Source organism: Canis lupus, chromosome 22 (assembly GCF_048164855.1).
Source record: "Canis lupus baileyi chromosome 22, mCanLup2.hap1, whole genome shotgun sequence".
NCBI lineage: Eukaryota > Metazoa > Chordata > Mammalia > Carnivora > Canidae > Canis > Canis lupus.
The window spans coordinates 22,979,627-22,998,762 of NC_132859.1; the positions used below are offsets into that span (position 1 = coordinate 22,979,627).

Sequence of the window (19,136 nt, forward strand, 5' to 3'; positions counted from 1 at the left end):
TCTTGAGAACACACTTTTATGTAATGATAACATTAGTAATATTTTCCTATTCAGTATAACAATGTACTAGTAAAGAACTATTGCTTCTTTCTTATAGACTTAAGTTTATTTTTTTTAAAGATTTTATTTATTTATTCATGAGAGACACAGAGAGACAGAGGCAGAGACACAGGCAGAGGGAGAAGCAGGCTCCATGCAGGGAGCCCAACATGGGACTCGATCCTGGGTCTCCAGAACCAGGCCGTGGGCTGAAGGTGACGCTAAACCACTGGGCCACCTGGGCTGCCCCTAGACTTAAGTTTAAAGTGAAAAAATAAAATTAAAGTAAAGTAAAGTAAAAATAAAATAAAATAAAATAAAATAAAATAAAATAAAATAAAATAAAATAAAATAAAATAAAAAAGTGAAAAATATAATGCAAAATTATTTGTAGGCTCAGATTTAAATTTCCGAACCAACATACTGCAAAACAATATCTCAATCAGGGAATGAGGAAGTTAGATGTTAAGGGTGCTATTTGGGGAGTATTGATCAGGCACCAAGCATATTTTCTGCTTTCTTCCTTCACCAATATACTGTTTTTCATACTCTAAAAGCTAAAGAAAGCTTCTTTGTAATGAGATATTTTAATTCTGACTCCTGCCATACCACAAACAAAGTTTGCTGATCTATAAGTGGATAGACTTTAGAAGTATTAAATCTCACAAGTTTTTAAATAATTGTATAAACATTGGCATAATCTAATTTCTTAGAACTGTGGTATCATGAAGAGGTAGTTAGAAATGAGGCATTTGTAAATATATTGCATAATGTATTTTTTATCAAACACAGTAGCATTGACTATTTCCATGGCAGTACAAGGGATGGAAATAATAAACAACCCTAAACAGGAAATCTCCAATTTAACTGACTTTCTTGACAGAAATGATGAATGCTGTTCATTCTGGTTAGAAAGAGCTGTCCTTTGTCTTCTTGCAGTTTTCACCAAATACGTCAGTACCCTAGATTAGCCATGCTTAACAAAAAAAATCTTTTGTATGTTATATGACTGTAAAGAAGTGGAACAATTTTAGAAAATAATTTTGTAGTGTGTACTTGTGACAATATTTATAGCCTTTAATCTAGTAATTCTAGCCTAAGTGTAAAAAAAAAATAGGTATGGAGATGCTATAATAACAAAATATTGAAGAATGCCATCATAATCCATATTTTAGTTCATTTTGATTCTTTTAGTTGCACAAATTAGAAATTATTATTGTTTTATGTGGCTAGTTTTTAACTTAGATTTACCCATGTATTTATCACTTTATTTACTGTTTCTTCTTGTAACTCAGAGGTTTCTTTTAGGATCTTTAATGAGAATCTGCTAGTAACCTTTTCTTTGATCTTTATTTTTTCCTTTTATTTTCCTTTTTTTGCTCAGGAGAGGTAAGTAATGAATAACTCAGATTCAGATTCTCTCTGTCTTTCTGTTTATTTCTAATACCTTTTTTTGTCCTAATTCTTGAAAGATTATTTTATTGGATATAGAATCCTGGGTTGACAGTTATATTCTGGTGTCATTTGACACCAGATGACTTCACCACTGATTTCTGGTGTCATTTGTTGCTTTGGGAAGTCAGTTCTCACTTGTTTAATTATCAATGATGTCGGGCTACCTGGGTGTTTCAGTAGGTTAAGTGTCTAACTCTTGGTTTCATCTCAGGTCATGATCTCAAGGTTGTAAGATTTAGCCCCATGTTAAGCTCTGTGCTCATTGGGGAGTCTGCTGGAGATTGTTTCTTTCCCTCTGCCCCTATCCCCCATTCGTTCTCTCTCAAATAAACATCTTTTAAAAATTATCATTGATCTGTCCTTCCACCCCCACCCCACCTTTTTTTTTTTTTTAAGATTTTATTTATCTACTCATGATAGAGAGAGAGACAGGCAGAGGGAGAAGCAGGCTCCATGCTTGGAGCCCAACACGGAACTCGATCCCAGGACTCCAGGTTCACGCCTGGGCCAAAGGCAGGCGCTGAACCGCTGAGCCACCCAAGAATCCCCAACCTTTTAAGAGCTTTTGTTCCTCTTTGGTGTTCAACAGTTTATGCTTTGGCTTTATTGTATTTTCTGAATTTGAGAATTGGTGTCTTTCATCAGTTCTAAAAACTCAGATGTAATTTTTTCCAATATTCCCTCTTCTTTATCTAGGGTCCCCAGTTAGACTAATGTGAAAACTTTTCTCTATATCCACATGTCCCTTAACCATTCATATTTTCTTTTATTGAAGTTCTGTGCTTCATTCAATAAAGAAGTAATTTCTTCATATTTTCTTCCAATTTATTTATTTTTTTCAGCTATATCTAATCTATTTTTCAACTATCCATAGCGCAGTGGTTCTCAAAAGTTGGGAGTGTCAGGAAAGGCCTGGGTGGCTTAGCGGTTGAGCGTCTGCCTTTGGCTCAGGGTGTGATCCCAGAGTCCCAAGATCGAGTCCCATGTTGGGCTACCTTCATGGAGCCTGCTTCTCCCTCTGCCTATGTCTCTGCCCCTCTCTCTCTGTGTCTGTCATGAATAAATACATAAAATCTTAAAAAAAAAAAAATTGAGAGTGTCAGAATTGCCAGAGCTCGTAAAGAATACAGAAGCCGTAGGCTCATTGAAATAGGATAAGTCATGGATCCTTGTGTTCTCACCAAGTGCCCCAAGTATTCTGATACCACCAAAGTTTTAGAACCACTGCTTGAATTTTTAAATTTCATTACTTTGGTTTTTCTTTTCCTCAGGTTGCCTTTGGTTCTTTATCCTTTTTTTTGTTCTGTTCTTTATCAAATTTGGCCAATTTTGACAACCTTTGTCATACTTTTGATTCATTCCTATATTCCTGAAATCTCTTGGACACAAATACTTTATTCTGTATCTGATTATTATTTTATCTGTAGTCTCTGGGGAGTGTAATTTTGTTTTGTTACACTTTTGGTTTTGCCAATTTTTGCTAATGGTGTTTGAAACAAGTAATTTAGTAACCCCTGAAGAGTCAGGATTTTTACTTCTGGCTGCTGAGGAATTTTCTTATTGTTTTTCCAGCACAGCTATTCATTACTACATGTATTTTTTAAATTATTTTAAATATTTTCTCTGACATTTTTAATTGTACTACTTTGAGAGGGGTTCTTATGACCACCCAGTGTGCCATATTGCTAAAAATGGAACACTCAAAATTTGGTACAAGATTTTGGAAGTCTGTTATCTAATATTTAGGCAGCATAATTTCGTGAGCAGCAAACCTCTAGAATTGTTTATATTTGTATATCTGGTCTTAGAAATATTACTTATTTAATAGCAGCTCAAAAAGCTTCTTTGCCTACATATATTTACTTTGGATATTTGCAGCTTATGGCATTATTTACTTTATATTTACTTTAGCTGATAAACTTTTTTTCTTATTACTTTAAGGAGGTAATTGAGTTCTGTGTTCAAAACGAAAATTCAGTGAACAAATGGAAAAAACCTTTAGTGATTGATAAACTTAAGGTAAGAAAAATGAGGAAACCTTTAACATTAGAAAATGTATATATAGGTGTTTTTTTTTAAACCTTAGTTTGTTATTGCTGTTGTTATTATATATGTAAAGAATAAATATATCAATAATAACTTTTAAAGAGAAAGTTAAAAATAGAATCCACAGTATACAAATTAGGTTACAGAGAGTTTTGTATAAAGTATAGGATGAGGATAGCTTCTTACAGCTGTTGAAAGAAAAAAAGATGATCAACACCACTCACTACCATCTGTTGTGAAATTGCGATAGAAGTCAAACAGGACATTTGTTCCACATGGGCTCAGACTATTTCATCATTTTAAATCCTAACCACAACACATGTAAGAAATTAAAATGTACAAAATAGTATGTTTGGCATAATTATACACAAATGTAGGAGATTCAGTAATAACTGTGATTCAATAAGAAATACTCAAGAAAGCAAATGTAATTTTTCAGCCAAATATAAGGAAAGTTGGAGAAAAAGGCATTTCTTTAACAGATAGGAAACTTGATTTATAATGAGTTAGTAACTATTTGGTTTCACACACTGCAGGGTAAATGAAACAAATAACTTCATAAGTGTTTTTAAATTTCAAAAAGCATAAATAGCAGTACATTTTTTAAATAAACTTTTAATTCTTGGTAAATTATGTTCACTCTGGCATATTCATCACTTTGACAGGAAATGGCTAAAGCAGAAGGCCTCTGGAACTTGTTTTTGCCAGCTGTAAGTGGTCTCAGCCAGGTGGACTATGCCTTGATTGCTGAAGAAACAGGAAAATGCTTTTTTGCTCCAGATGTCTTTAACTGCCAAGCACCAGGTTACTATATTATTTAAAAACAACTTTCTCAGATATTTTGAGCAGTGTTTAAAATTTTTCTGTTTCATGATGGGAAGTTTTTCTACACAAAGTCATTCGTTTATAAACTAGTCTATAATTTTACTTTTCAGGTACTTTGATTTAAATATTTTTAAAAATGGATCTGATATTCTCATTGGATTTATTCTTTTGTTAAACATTATTACATTAAGAATATTAGTGAATAGAGGCCACCACCAAACGGACTGGCAATATAAAGATTACAGTTTCACGATTGAGTATTAGATATTTATATGACTAGTTGGAATGGATAGAGTTCCAAATCTTTTTTAGCCTCCCTATTTCTCCATTTCTTCACCAGTTTTTTTCTTTAAGTTTTTAAAAATTTAAGTAATGTCTAAACTCAACCTGGAGCTTGAACTCCAGACCCTGAAATCAAGAATCACGCACTCTTATAACTGAGCCAGACCAGGCATCCCTATTCACCAGTTATTTATTGATTACTTACTATGTGCCAGGCACTGTTCTAGATCCTTGGAATGTATCAAGGAATAAAATACACAAAAATTCCTGCTCTCATTAAGCTGATGTTCTTTTTTTTTTTTTTTTTTTTTTTTTTTTTATTTATTTATGATAGTCACAGAGAGAGAGAGAGAGAGGCAGAGACACAGGCAGAGGGAGAAGCAGGCTCCATGCACCGGGAGCCTGATGTGGGATTCGATCCCGGGTCTCCAGGATCGCGCCCCGGGCCAAAGGCAGGCGCCAAACCGCTGCGCCACCCAGGGATCCCTTAAGCTGATGTTCTGATGGAGTGAGACAGAAATAAATAATAAATATAGTAAGTGAATAAATTATGTAGATTTAAAGATGAAAAGTGCTTTGGAAAAAATAAGGAAAAAAAAAAAGCTCCAGCTGGGTAGGGAAATGCTGGAATGCTGGGGAACAAGAAATGCAGATTACAATTTAACATGGAATTATCAGGATAAGTCTTACTGAGAAAATGATATTCAATAAACATGTAAAAAGGCGAGAGAGTTAGCCACGCTGATATCTGGGGAAAGAATTTCCACAGCAGAGGAAACAAAATGCATAGACCCTAAGGCAAGAGTATGATTGGTATATTACAAGAAGAGTCAAGGAAGCCGGCCTAGTTGGGAAAATAGTAAGAGAAGATATCAGAGAGGAAAAGGACTTATAGGGCAGGTAAGGGCTCATATCTCCTGTGAAATGGGAAGCCATTGGAGATTTGACCAGAGGAATGACAAGATGTTACCTCAGTTTTAAAAGAATCACTTTGACTACTATGTTGAGAATTAACAAAAGGGGGGAAGGAAGGAAGTAGGGAGTCTGTTGTAATAATCCTAGTTAGAGATGATGGGGATTTGTTCCAGGGTGGTAGCAGTGGAAAAGGTGAGAAGCAGAAATATCCTAAGTATATTTTGAAGGAAGAGCAAAGAGAATTTCCTGATTGGATATGGGAAAGTCAAGGATGCCTCCAAAGATAATGGCATGAAAAATTGGAAGAATAAGGGAAGGAAGCCAACTTTTCTTTAAAAGATAATATGGAAGAGATAAACCTGGAATGTAGTCTATAGAAGAGGTTTCCAAACCTGGATTTGTCAAAGAACTGGCCAAGGAACTTAAAATAGACAAACAAAACACACACACACACACACACACACACACACACACACACACACACAAGATTCACAGTCTCTATCCCTGGAGATTTGATTCGGTAGGTCTAGGGTAAACCCTGGGAATGTCTTTTGTCTTTTTTTCCCCCAAGTTACTCTAGTTACTCTGTTGCAATCAAGGACCAACATTTGATTTGTTGTAAAAGGATGATGGTATGATATCTTATATTATCACTGAACAAGTTAGAAGTCAATATTACTTTTTGTGCTCATTGTATGGCCCTGCTGCTAAAGCTCTCCCATAAAGAGTTAATGAAGGCTGGAACTGCCACAAAGAAGTATATGGTATATCTGAGAGAAAACACAGTCTGGTTGCATAGCAAAGTGTTTGCATGGTAGACTTTGACTCTCATTTATTTGGAACTATTAAGGCAGTTACAGACTTCTGATGATGGTTGAACCATCCTGAGGTGGTTTTCCCTCTTCAGATCATCAGTTTATCAAATTAATGCTGTATTACATTTTAATTCAATAATGAGGCTATTGTAAAGGTCAAGTCTATCACAGAATTTCTAAAGATTCCATCTCATTTATGTGAAGCTATTACATTATGCTATATATAGGTGGCATGATTTTGTGGAAGGAGAACTGGTAGTGTTTTGTTTAAAACTTAATTTTTTATTGCTACCTATAGTAAGAAATATAATTTATATTTTGACCCAATATGTAGCATATGTAGTTGTACATGTATGTTCATGAATGAATAGGTGGATCCGGTGAGGCGCTTGGGGAACAAGAAGTGAGAGGCATATATATTACTGAAGAGGGGCTTCATGAAATAATAGTTTCTCTTATTACATGCAATACTCATAAGATTTTCAGGAAGAATTTTCACCTCTAAACATGACTTGAAGATGGGGACCTGGGTGGTTGAGGCAGTTAAGTGTCTGCCTTCAGGACAGCCCAGGTGGCTGAGAGGTTTAGTGCCACCTTCAGCCCCGGGCGTGATCCTGGAGACCTGGGATCAAGTCCCACGTCAGGCTCCCTGCATGGAGCCTGCTTCTCCCCCTGCCTGTGTCTCTGCCTCTCTCTCTGTCTCTCTCTCTCTCTGTCTCTCATGAATAAATAAATAAAATCTTTAAAAAAAAAAAAAAAGTGTCTGCCTTCAGTTCATGTCGTGATCCCAGGGTCCTGGGATCAAGCCCTGCATCAGGCTTCCTGCCCAGCAAGTTAGCCTGCTTCTCCCTCCCCTGGAGGAGGTGCTGATCCCCCTGCTTGTTCTCTCTCTCTTTTTTTTCTTTCTCTCTCTCTCTCTCTCAAATAAATAAAATATTTTTTTAATTTTTAAAAATATGATTTGAAGGATAGTCACTGAAATGCCTATGAAAACAGTTAAATCCAAGTTAAGTCTCTCAACATGTGTTAAATAAAATACTAAGATATTTTCCAATGAGTCTAATCTAATGTGTTCTATTTTGATCTATTTCATTTTTTTAGAGAATGCTCACCATATTCCATTAAATTAATTTCATGACATACTAATGGGTCATAATATGAAAAATAACGCTATAGAAGACTTCCTTTGCAGAAACAGCTCTGCCACTCTTTCTCCATTTGACCCATGAACTCACTTTTCACTAGAAGGTCATTTTTCTAGCATTATAATTTCTAATATTAACATTTCATGAGTATATCAATTATACTGTCTAAATAATATCACCAAACTGCTGAAATTTTGAAATTGGGCAGGAAAATACATTTTCTTTGGCCAAAGTATGATCAGCAACTCTCGTCAGCAAACAAGAATGTATAAAATCATAAGTAGAAAACTAGGCGTTTTCTATTTGTAGTGGAATTATCTTCATGAAGGCCTTGGGGCATTGTGTTTTAGATCATTTCCAAAACAGATAAAGAAGGGAATGTAATTGATGCCAATTAAATGCTTTGAAGGTTTCTTAATTTTAAAAGATGAATTTTTACTCAAGCTTTCCAAATAGTTCTAAAGGCTTATAGGAAACATATGTAGTCTTCCAATTTGTCTTTTCTTTTTTTGCTCTTCATGAAGTCATATGACATTTTATGTTAGAATGTTGAAAATAGCTATTTTAATTCTATAGCTATTACTAGAAAATTTGGGGGGCCTTTGGGCTGATTTAATGGATTGTTTTTGTAGAAGTAACTTATCTGGACTTTTTACCAGCCTATAAATGATAGTGTCATTTCGCCAGCTTCTCAGAATAAACTTGCAATTTTTGGAAAGATATTATTCAATATTTACCTCATTTGAACTATAACAAACAATGAATTTAAAATAAGCAAAGGAAACAATGAGCTTCATTAATTAGATCTCAAGGCTCATTTTCTCCCTCAGTCAAAAAGAATTTTAAGCTAATGTTAATCTACTAGGAATTTTGTGCATTTTAATATAACTTTGGCTTGGTTAGTAGTGTCTGAACAGAGTGGAAACACATTTTGAGAGACTTAACTTGGATTTAACTCCGTTTTCATAGGCATTTCAGGGACTATCCTTCAAGTCAGATTTATTTTTAAAATTAAAAAAAAATTATTTATTTGAGAGAGAGAGAACAAACAGAGGGAGCGGCAGAAGAGAGGGAAAAGTGGGCTAACCCCGCTGGGCAGGGAGCCTGATGTGAGGCTTGATCTCAGGACCCTGGGATCATGACCTAAGCCAAAGGCAGACATTTAACTGACTGAGCCACCCAGGCACCCCATGTTCAAGTCATGTTTAGAGGTGATATTGAAAAATTCTTCCTGAAAATCTTATGAATAATCAGGGCACCTGGGTGGCTCAGTCAGTTGGGCATCAGACTCTTGATTTCAGCTCAGGTCATGATCTTAGGTTAGCGTTGTGGGATCAAGGCTCCCTGCTCAGGGAGGAGACTGCTTGAGATTCTCTCTGCCCCCCCACTGCACAGTCTTTTAATCTATCTCTCTCTCTAAAACAAGATGAATAGATCTTTTTTTTTTTTTTTTTTTTTTTTTTAGTATTTTATTTTATTTTATTTTATAGGCACACAGTGAGAGAGAGAGAGAGGCAGAGACACAGGCAGAGGTAGAAGCAGGCAGAGGGAGAAGCAGGCTCCATGCACCGGGAGCCCGACGTGGGATTCGATCCCGGGTCTCCAGGATCACGCCCTGGGCCAAAGGCAGACGCCAAACCGCTGCGCCACCCAGGGATCCCTGAATAGATCTTTTTAAAAAAATTTTATGAGTAATCCGTTTTCAAGGGAAAGGTTTTAAATAGTATTTTTTTTAGTTGTTTGATAGGAACAGATATCAGAGAAAAGCTCCTAGAATGTTTTGCTCCATGGCAGACATGATGCATCCTTTGTTGGTTTTTTTTTTTTTTTTTTTTTTTTTTTAAAGAAACAGAAGACAGGATACTGCATTTATCTAACAGAGAAGTTATGAGAGCCTTCAGGCAATGGAAACAGACATTTCTGTTCAGGTTTTCTTTTTCTTTTTTTTTTAATTTTTATTTATTTAGGATAGTCACACACACAGAGAGAGAGAGGCGGAGACACAGGCAGAGGGAGAAGCAGGCTCCATGCACCAGGACCCCGATGTGGGATTCGATCCCGGGTCTCCAGGATCACGCCCTGGGCCAAGGGCAGGCGCCAAACCGCTGTGCCACCCAGGGATCCCCGATGCATCCTTTGTTATATGAGACTGATACTAGTGTATCAGTAACTGAACAATGCCTTCTGAGGGTTGGAAAGGATCTTTGAAGTTATCTGCTGTCATTTTCCATCTGGGATTTTGTATTTAGCATTTTTTTTTTAAGATTTTATTTATTTATTCATGAGAGACACACACAGAGAGAAGCAGAGATACATGTAGGGTGAGAAGCAGGCTCCATGCAGAGAGCCTGACGTGGGACTCGATCCCAGGTCTCTAGGATCAGGCCCTAGGCTGAAGGCAGGTGCTAAACCTCTGAGCCACCAGGGCTGACCTGTATTTAGCATTCTTGAGATATGACCTAGTACTCCGCTAGATGGTAGGGGTTAGATGGTAGGGGTACACAAAAGTAAGAGTGATGGTATAGGTAAAAAGACAATAATTACTCTCTGAGTTTGAGGAAGGAGATATTTCTGACTAGGTAATCAGAGATTCCTCACAATGGAAGTGGTTCAGGAGCAGAAATTTACTTAGGAATTATGGATAAAGTTAGTACAGTGTATGTTTGAGGAGCAGGAGTCTCAGCACTGGAGTCTCAGTAGAGCATAGAATAATAATTGTTCTCCAGGAGCACTGCAGTTAATCCTAGCAAAGCATATTTACAAGATAGCAAGGAAAGATTAAAACAGTACATTGTTTCCCTTAGTCCTAATTGAGTCAGATGTCATTAAAGCCATGCTTTATTGGGACGCCTGGGTAGCTCAGTGGTTGAGCATCTACCTTCAGCTCAGGGCATGGTCCTGGAGACCTGGGATCGAGTCCCACATCAGGCTCCACTGAGGAGCCTGCTTCTCCCCTCTGTCTGTGTCTCTGCCTCTCTCTCTGTGTCTCTCATGAATAAATAAATAAAATCTTAAAAAAAAAAAAGCCATGCTTTATTGAGGTGAAGCAGACAAGTGTGTGTAATTCAACACAAGTTGAATATGCACCAAATGCCATATACTTATAACTATTTATGGTGTACCTTCATAAAAAATCATATTTACTCTTACGTTTCAAAATATTTTTGTAAGCAAACATTTGCTTTAAAAAGATACATGTGTATATTATCAACATAAAGTTTGGATTTCACATTGGTAAGTTTTTATTTTATTTTATTTTTTTACATTGGTAGGTTTTTAAATGCAAAAGAAATGTTTTTTCTTATTACTTACAGACACAGGGAACATGGAAGTGCTCCACCAATATGGAAGTGAAAAGCAAAAGCAGCAGTGGCTCGAGCCTCTTCTTCAAGGGAACATTGCCTCCTGCTTCTGTATGACAGGTAAAAGCAAATCATGGTTCTCCCCTTGTGCAGTCAGTCATCCTGGAGTTATGGATGATGTAAAGAAATGAAAGAGGTGACTCTGTGTTTCAGGCAAATTTGCCCATGGACAGAGATGTGTATATGTTTGTTTTGAGCTCAGTTTCAAATTTTGACATTTTTAAATGTGCAGAATTGGGAGGATACCAGGTGATGTTTCCTGGTAGTCTACTTTAGGCATTTAGCAGCAGAGTAAACCTAACTTCATAATCTTTTGACTTACATTTCTAAAATTGCCATCTATGCATATCTGTTATCTTTTTTTGCTCTTATCTATGAAATATTCATCTTTGTAATAATTTTTATTGTAGTTACAAAATACTTAATTCTGCCATAAACCTAGAAAAATACAACATTCACCAATGCTGGTCACATAGTTCAAATTATGATCATGAAGAGAAGTAAAATTAGGAGCATGTTAATAAAAATGGGTTTGGTACCATTTGTACATAGGAAGCAGCAATTAAGAATTCTTCAAAGGAGGGGAGGTAGGTGAGGGGATGGGGTAACTGGGTGACAGGCATTAAGGAGAGCACATGATGAGATGAGCACTGGGTGTTATACTATATGTTGGCAAAATAAATTTAAATTAAAAAAAATTCTTCAAAGGAAAAAGTCATCATTTTATAGTTGAGCTTACTATTAAACTAAATGTCATCTGGCTATAATTTTGGCCAGATTTAAAAGTCTTCTATAACATTGCATATATTTATAATAGCACAACGGATCTCCGTTTAAAATCAGTAAGAGACATTTATCGAACATCTGCAGTATGATGTTGTCTACAAAGAACTAATTGGAGGTTACAAAATAAGTATACAGCTCTCTCTAAAGAAGCCCCATGGGTCTCTAGTTATAGAAATAGAACACAAAAAATATCAGAAGGACTCATTTAAAAGAGCAGCATAGTAACAAGTACAGATTACTATGATTGAGGGCTAGCCTGTACATTTTGAAATGCCATATAGTAAAGCAATTGTGTGAGGGTGTCCCATGGAAAACTTTCTGAAGACATTGTGTTGAGCAGGCTTTACAAAATGCAAAATGAAAGCATTACTGATGGAATTTGCAAGGCACAGTTAGAAATTATCTAAGATAGTAAACTAGGTGTGGGAATCCAGCTTGCAAAATCTTAGTATTTAGTAGATTTCCATTGTGGGCAATAAAGAACAATATTTTTAATCTACTTTTGATAATTGGAGAAAGGATTGAGTGAGTTATCTCAAACCATGTATCTGTGAGGAAAACAAGGACACAATTGCTGATCCCCAGTGTTCGAAATCCATTCGTTCATTCTTCCAATGCACATTTATTGAATACCTACTAAGTGTAAGTTATAGGAGAACCAGGGTGGAAGGAGGAAAGGATAGGAACATTCCTCTATCCTCAGAGTTCAGATTTCCTTATCTAAAGTCTCTTTTGTAAATTATTGATGTTTGCCTGCCTATAAATTCAACCTTTGCTTATTTATAGAGCCCAATGTAGCTTCAAGTGATGCCACAAACATTGAATGTAGCATCCAACGAGATGGAGACAGCTATGTAATTAATGGCAAGAAATGGTGGAGCAGTGGTGAGTATTCAGATCCATCCTTTGTCCCAGCTACTATGTTAGAATATGTAGTTATTAGTTTCATGATCATAGTTCTTTAAATTCTACCTTTGAAAGCATATTCAAATTTAGAAATATTTGATAAAAAAGAAAAGTAATTTTTATTTCTTTTTAAATATTTATTTAGGAGAGAGGGAAAGAGTGTAGGGGTGGGAGCAGGGAGAGGAAAAGGAGAAAGGGAAAGAAACTCTAAGCAGACTCCATGCTGAGTGCAGAGCCCAACGTGGGGATTGATCTCAGAACCCCAAGATCATGACTTGAGCCAAAACCAAGAGCCAGAGGCTCAACCAGCAGTGCCACACAGGCATCTCAAGAAAAGTAATTTTAAGATAGCATATCTTGATTAGGCAATATTTCTTTTAAGAGCAGAAAACAGGGATCCCTGGGTGGCACAGCGGTTTAGTGCCTGCCTTTGGCCCAGGGCGTGATCCTGGAGACCCGGGATCGAATCCCACGTCAGGCTCCCGGTGCATGGAGCCTGCTTCTCCCTCTGCCTATGTCTCTGCCTCTCTCTCTCTCTGTGTGTGACTATCATAAATAAATTTAAAAAATTAAAAAAAAAAAACAGAAAACATTTTTTTCTCTTCAGTTTTATAGTTCACAGTTTTTTATAGTTTGTGACAGAAAATTCATATTAGTGCACACTATTGATCATTGTAATACCTATTAAAATTAAAGTTCAGTAGGGATATATTAAATGAACTCTAATAATTTATAAATAATTATATTTAAAGAGATAAGATGTACATGTTATTAAAAATTGTTTATTGTGTCACATATTTTTATTGCTTAAAAATACAAGTGCTTAAGCAAAAAATCAGAATCTATACATAAGAAATGTATTTAGTCAACTCTCAGTAATAGATTCACATAAATGATGAGCCCTTTAGGAAATTGCAAAATTGGCACCTAGAGTAAATATGATTATCAAAGATTGCTTCTAACAGGATAGCCAGTTTATTACTAAAGAAAATTAACAACATGGAAGCAAATTATGTGTTCAGAAATTTATCAGGGATAAAAAGAAAAAAAAATGAAATTTACTAGGGATGTATTAAAAGGACCAGTAAAGCTTTTTATGTATTTTTTGATTGTTCAATTGTTATTCTTTCTGGGCTCTTTGGAAATCACTTATAAACTAAGAAACAGGAAAAAAGGATTAAACTTTGTGTGTAGTTATTCAATTACTGAAATCATGCAGTAAAATTATTCTTACATTAAAATTTAAATCATTTAAAATCAGAAATGCTCCTTAATATGTCTTTTTATTAATCTGTTTCAGATGGTCTAATTCACAGAATGGTGTCTTTATTATTTATGCCTGTTAATACTATTTTCCTGTATTGTTAATTTTAAGTTCATGTTTTGCACATTTATTATTTCATTTCCTCTTCTTCCTGGCTGCTACATTTGCCCCATCCTCCCCCACCTCTTGATTGCTGTAAATTGGCACCACAGTGTTTGAGATTTAAGTTTCACAATAAAGCAGATGTTTTATCTGAAGGAGAAGCATCATTCATGTGTATCGAAGCAGGAGACAGCAGTTTTACATTTAAATGCTAAAAGTACTAGTTGGCTCTGTGGGATCTTCTGAATCAAAAGGAATCTCTTCCACATTTCGTCTTTGTCTTCTCCAGGACCCATATTTCTTAGCAACTTTGATAATGTAGTTTTTAAAAGAGGCTCCCATGAAAACATAGAGGATTGGGTTGAGGCAGCTGTGAAAAAGTGCAATGCTCTCTGTAATTTGGATGGCAACATCCATGCGTTTGCTCATGTCGCAGTCAGTGATGAGGGAGTAGATGATGTCTATGACTTGGCAGAGCCTGACAATGTTATAAGGCAGCTGAGTGACCATGAAAACTATAACCACTGTGAGCAGAACTTTGAGGGGTCGGGATTTTTTAATGTCGGGCATCCTGATGAGGGTCCTTGCTGTGACAAAATAGCACACTCCCATGATAAGAAAGGGTATTACAAATCCGATGCAGATTTCCAGCATTTGAATTGATGCTTTCACCGAAGTTCCTAGGTAATATGGAAAGATGGGAAGGCACCTGGCCTTGTGATTTACCGTATAAAAAACCAGCTGAGGTATACTCAGCAAGATGGCAGTCATCCAGACACAGAAACAGACAAGCCAGCATGTTCTCCCCACTCCTGACTGACTTGGGGCTTTAGTTACTGCCCAGTATCGGTCTATGCTGATACAAGCCAGAAACTGCATTCCAGACACAAAGTTGACCGTGTACAAGGCTGAAGTGACTTTGCACATGATTCTCCCTAAAACCCATCCATGAACTGCATTCACTGCCCAAAAAGGCAGAGTGAATAGAAGGAGTAGATCTGCCACTGCCAAATTCAAGATATACACATCTGTTTTGGTTCTCTGCTTCTTGTAATAGGCATAAATTGCCACTACTATGGAATTGCCTGCAATTCCAGTGATGAAAGCTATTGTGAAGAAGGCAGGCAGGAAAACTTTTGCAAATTTTCTGACTTCTTCTTTTATACAGATCACTTCATACTGACTGTAGTCATGAGTGCCATTCACTTCATTTTCCTCATAATAGTAATCTGTTGACTGGTTGTGTTCCAAAGCCATGGCTCCACTCTAAATGTCAAAAAGAATACAGAATATTCATTTTAATATTGCTTAAAAGGAAGCACTTTTTTTCTAAAGAATTCATTCATTCATTCATTCACTCATTCATCCATTTATTTATTTATTTATGAGAGAGAGAGAGTGTAGGAGCAGGATGAGGGGCAGAGGGAGAAGTAGACTCCCTACCAAGTAGGGAGCCCAAAGTGGGGCTTCACGTGGGGCCCCATCCCTGGACTACAGGATTATGACCTGAGCCGAAGGCAGACGCTTAACCACCTAAACCACTCAGACGCCCCGTAAAAGGAAGCACTTTTTAATCTAGCATATGTTTTGTTCTTTTACTAGAGAGATTGTTGCCATAACCTAGGTGCGGCTGAATCTGCTGCTTTTTTAAATTTAGAACTCTTCAGTGGAGGCCACATTGGAATACATCCCTAAGATTAGTTCTTCATCCTTTGTTTTTTCAAGTCTATGTGCAGGAGCTGGGATTTACACAAGAAAGATAAAAATAATACCCTGAGGAATTTTCCTAAACATTAAATCCTAAATCAAAGTAATGATTTTTATGTAAAAATAGTTTTTAAAATATGAAAAGTTAGTCAGATTTCAACAAAAGGAATAAAAATTATATTTTTTACATATACAACTTTTTGGTTCTTTTTTTTTTATTTTTTTTTTATTTTATTTATTTATTCATGATAGTCACAGAGAGAGAGAGAGGCAGAGACATAGGCAGAGGGAGAAGCAGGCTCCATGCAGGGAGCCCGATGTGGGATTCGATCCGGGGTCTCCAGGATCGCGCCCTGGGCCAAAGGCAGGCGCCAAACCGCTGCGCCACCCAGGGATCCCCAACTTTTTGGTTCTTATGCAGTATATCAAGAGTAAATTAAAAGATTATTTTATTTATCTAAAAGAAATTTATTTTTATTATTTTATTATTTATAAACTTATTTTTAAAAATAAATTCATGGGTAGCCCCGGTGACTCAGCAGTTTAGCGCTGCCTTAAGCCCTGGGCGTGGTCCTGGAGTCCCAGGATGGAGTCCCACATTGGGCTCCCTGCATGGAGCCTGTTTCACCTCTGCCTGTGTCTCTGCCTCTCTCTCTCTCTATGTCTCTCATGAATAAATAAATAAAATTTTTTTTTAAAAAAAAGTAAGAATAAACACTGAGGTAATTTATTTGTTATTTTAAAATAAATTTATTTTTATTTTTATTTATTTTTTTAAAGATAAAAAGCGCTAAACCGCTGAGCCACCCAACCTGCCCCTATTCTTACTTTCACTAGATGGCCTTTATAAAACAAAATCTCCTCTAGTTAACTTCCCTTCAAAACCTGTCACACATGCTGAATGCATGCTACCATTCAGTAGCATCATTCCCCCAGTTAGCTAAGCCTTAAGCCTACACTATCCTTGACTTCCCTCACCTTCATCTCTAATTTCCAGTCAGCTCCTAAATTTTGATTTTTACCTTCCAAACAGATTGTGAATCTGCCTCTTCCTCTTAATTTGCCCTCTTTGACACATCTGCACAATTCAACCACCAGGGTTTCTTACCTACTACAGTACCTTCCCAACTGGTATTTGCTATTCTTATTCCTCTTTACCACCTCTTTGCCAAAATCATTTTTCTTATTGCCAACAGAGTTCTGTGTCTCTGAAATGTCAATCTGTCACTCTTCTGCTTAATTCCTTACCTGAAAGACCATTTCTTCACCTGAAAGCTACAATCCAGGCTCCTTAGGCTGGATTGCCCAAGGCTCCCTCCATAATGTGATCCTACCCATGGTTCCTGCTACATCCCTCTACTATGCACCCACGCTGTGCTACATCTCTCTACTACACGCCCCAGACAGTTATAGTACTCATTTGCAAGCAGTTTGTTGGCACATGCTATGCTGCAGCACGTGTCTACATCATTACTCATTCTGTTCCTTCATCTGATAGACTATTTCCTGCCCTTCCCTTAAAGGGCCAATTCCTCCTCAATTAACTTGGCCATCGCCTCCCCAGAAGACTTTCCCGATCCAATATCTACATACATACCCACGTTCATTCTCAGAGAATTGACCCCATCCTGTGGAAAAGATGGGTTTCTTAGTTTCCTAAGAGTATGACCTGTTGGATTTATAACTACTACCTTATAGAGTGACTGGTATATACTAGGTGCTCAGTAAATACTTGTCAAACTTAAGGTTTTACAAACAGGTAGAGTTACTAGTCTAGAATGGATAGATGATATGGCAGGAATCTTCTTGTCTCATCATTAGTTATTGTACCATTTTGGTTCATTATTAAGATGAACTTGCACAGAATTCACAAGTTTTAAAATGTATGTAAAAATGACTTTCAGTGTTTTATACTGCTGAGTTTTATTTTTCCTTTTCCTTAGCTTTTCTGTCTCCGTTTGGTTATTTTTATCCTTGGAAGAAGCTCTGACATTCTTACATCATCATTAATGAAAATATTATTTTCAAAGCAGTGTGTCATCTTATGGTACATTTCCAAAAATATATTCTTACTCTTTTTGGATGAATAAAGCAAAGAAGGCGCCTTGATAAGAAAGTCCTGGAAGAACTGCTTTCATTATGTATAAACCAGGTGCCAACAGCTTAAAATGACTACGTTTATACTTAAGTTTTTTTGAAAAGTTCCAATCTGGAAGACCGTTCTGGTCATCATTTTCTTATGTGTTAATTATTAACCCAGTATGAACTTTGTTCTTTCTTTCTCATTCATCTCAAATGAGAACCTGATGATAAGGAATAATATGCCCAAATAATATAAGATATTAAGGAAGTATATTTTTAAATAAGAATCTTACTAAAAATGTGGGTAAATAGGACAAGAATGGAAATTATTTGCAGAAATGATCCTTCTGGCAGATATATAGGAACACATTTTAGATGTCTTTATAATTACGACAAGAATAAAAAAATAGCATTTGTAAAACAAAGCAGAAAAAATGGTATAGCAAAACCTAGTTTCTCATTGACAAAGTTTCATAGGCAAGTAATGGGATTAAAATAATACCAGAAATAATAAAATATTTTCTTCTTGCTGTATTCAGATTTTTAAGATTAAAGTACATAGCTGTTTTTATATAGCTCTTTTTTGCATGTTAACATTTAGACTTTTGTGCATCAAGATTCCCTCTACATAGGTAAACATACAAAGTCTTTGGGCTTTAAAAAACAATCTTATCCAAGTTAGAATGAGAAAAAGAAAAAACCAACCTGTTTCAGTGTGCAGAGAGGAGCAGTCTTGAGTGCAGAGTAAAATCAAATGACCTCTTTAACTCAGGCTACTTTTGTTTTCGTTTTATACCCCGCCTTTGTCTTGCATCCAAGAGGGCTTTCCTGAAATTTAACCTTGTGAGCACTTGATCTTTTATTTTTTGTATCACCATGCTGTGAAGTCCTATGCAAGTTCCAAGGTGTCTTAGGGTACAAATTTGAAGGAATTCTATCTTGTTTCAAAAACTACGGACCTTTCAAAGTTTCCACTTAGAAGAAAGGAACAAGAAAGTGCTTGCAGCTGAGGAACCAAAGGCCAAACCAAAAAAATATACTCTAGAGAGCATCAAGGCAGCTAATGAGCACTTGTAGGTAGGATCTAGAGAAATACTCTCAAAAGTTATTTTGTCTAAGAAAGAAAAGAAAAAGGACTTTGACTCAGAAAGTTCTCTTTTTAAAAAGAAATTATCTTTAATTATCACAGACTAAATTCTGAATGATAATTAGGCATTTGTAGAACAATATTTTTTGTGCCATATCATTTAATATTTTACTTAAGCTATTAGACTACTCTTGGTTTTTCTATATTTTTTCCCTGTCGTTGACCCCAGAGTATGCCTTTCCCCATGACTTTAAACTATCTTGCCCTCTTATATAACCTTTCTTTCTTTTTTTTTTTTTTTTTTTTTTCAAAGACCAG

At 36.2% G+C, this 19,136-nt stretch overlaps 2 protein-coding genes across 3 annotated transcripts in view; one reads left to right on the forward strand and one right to left on the reverse strand.

Moving 5' to 3' along the window:
- The window catches only part of ACAD11 (acyl-CoA dehydrogenase family member 11), a 110,447-nt gene that overhangs the window by 41,053 nt on the left and 50,258 nt on the right, over window positions 1-19,136 (forward strand). For both annotated transcript variants that reach the window (XM_072792758.1, XM_072792757.1), the window contains exons 10-13: window positions 3,436-3,513; window positions 4,206-4,344; window positions 10,837-10,944; window positions 12,457-12,555. In XM_072792758.1, coding sequence (XP_072648859.1) covers window positions 3,436-3,513; window positions 4,206-4,344; window positions 10,837-10,944; window positions 12,457-12,555 — 424 coding nt within the window. The remainder of the gene's footprint in view (window positions 1-3,435; window positions 3,514-4,205; window positions 4,345-10,836; window positions 10,945-12,456; window positions 12,556-19,136) is intronic.
- On the reverse strand, window positions 13,339-18,568 carry ACKR4 (atypical chemokine receptor 4). Its single transcript, XM_072792763.1, has 2 exons — window positions 18,437-18,568; window positions 13,339-15,208 (listed from the first exon to the last, which is right to left on the reverse strand). The coding sequence occupies exon 2, from the start codon at window positions 15,197-15,199 to the stop codon at window positions 14,147-14,149; it is 1,053 nt and encodes a 350-aa protein (XP_072648864.1). The 5' UTR covers window positions 15,200-15,208; window positions 18,437-18,568; the 3' UTR covers window positions 13,339-14,146.

Bases quoted from the DNA above. Each gene is read 5' to 3' on its own strand.
- ACKR4 (XM_072792763.1), bottom strand. From the start codon at position 15,199: ATGGCTTTGGAACACAACCAGTCAACAGATTACTATTATGAGGAAAAT.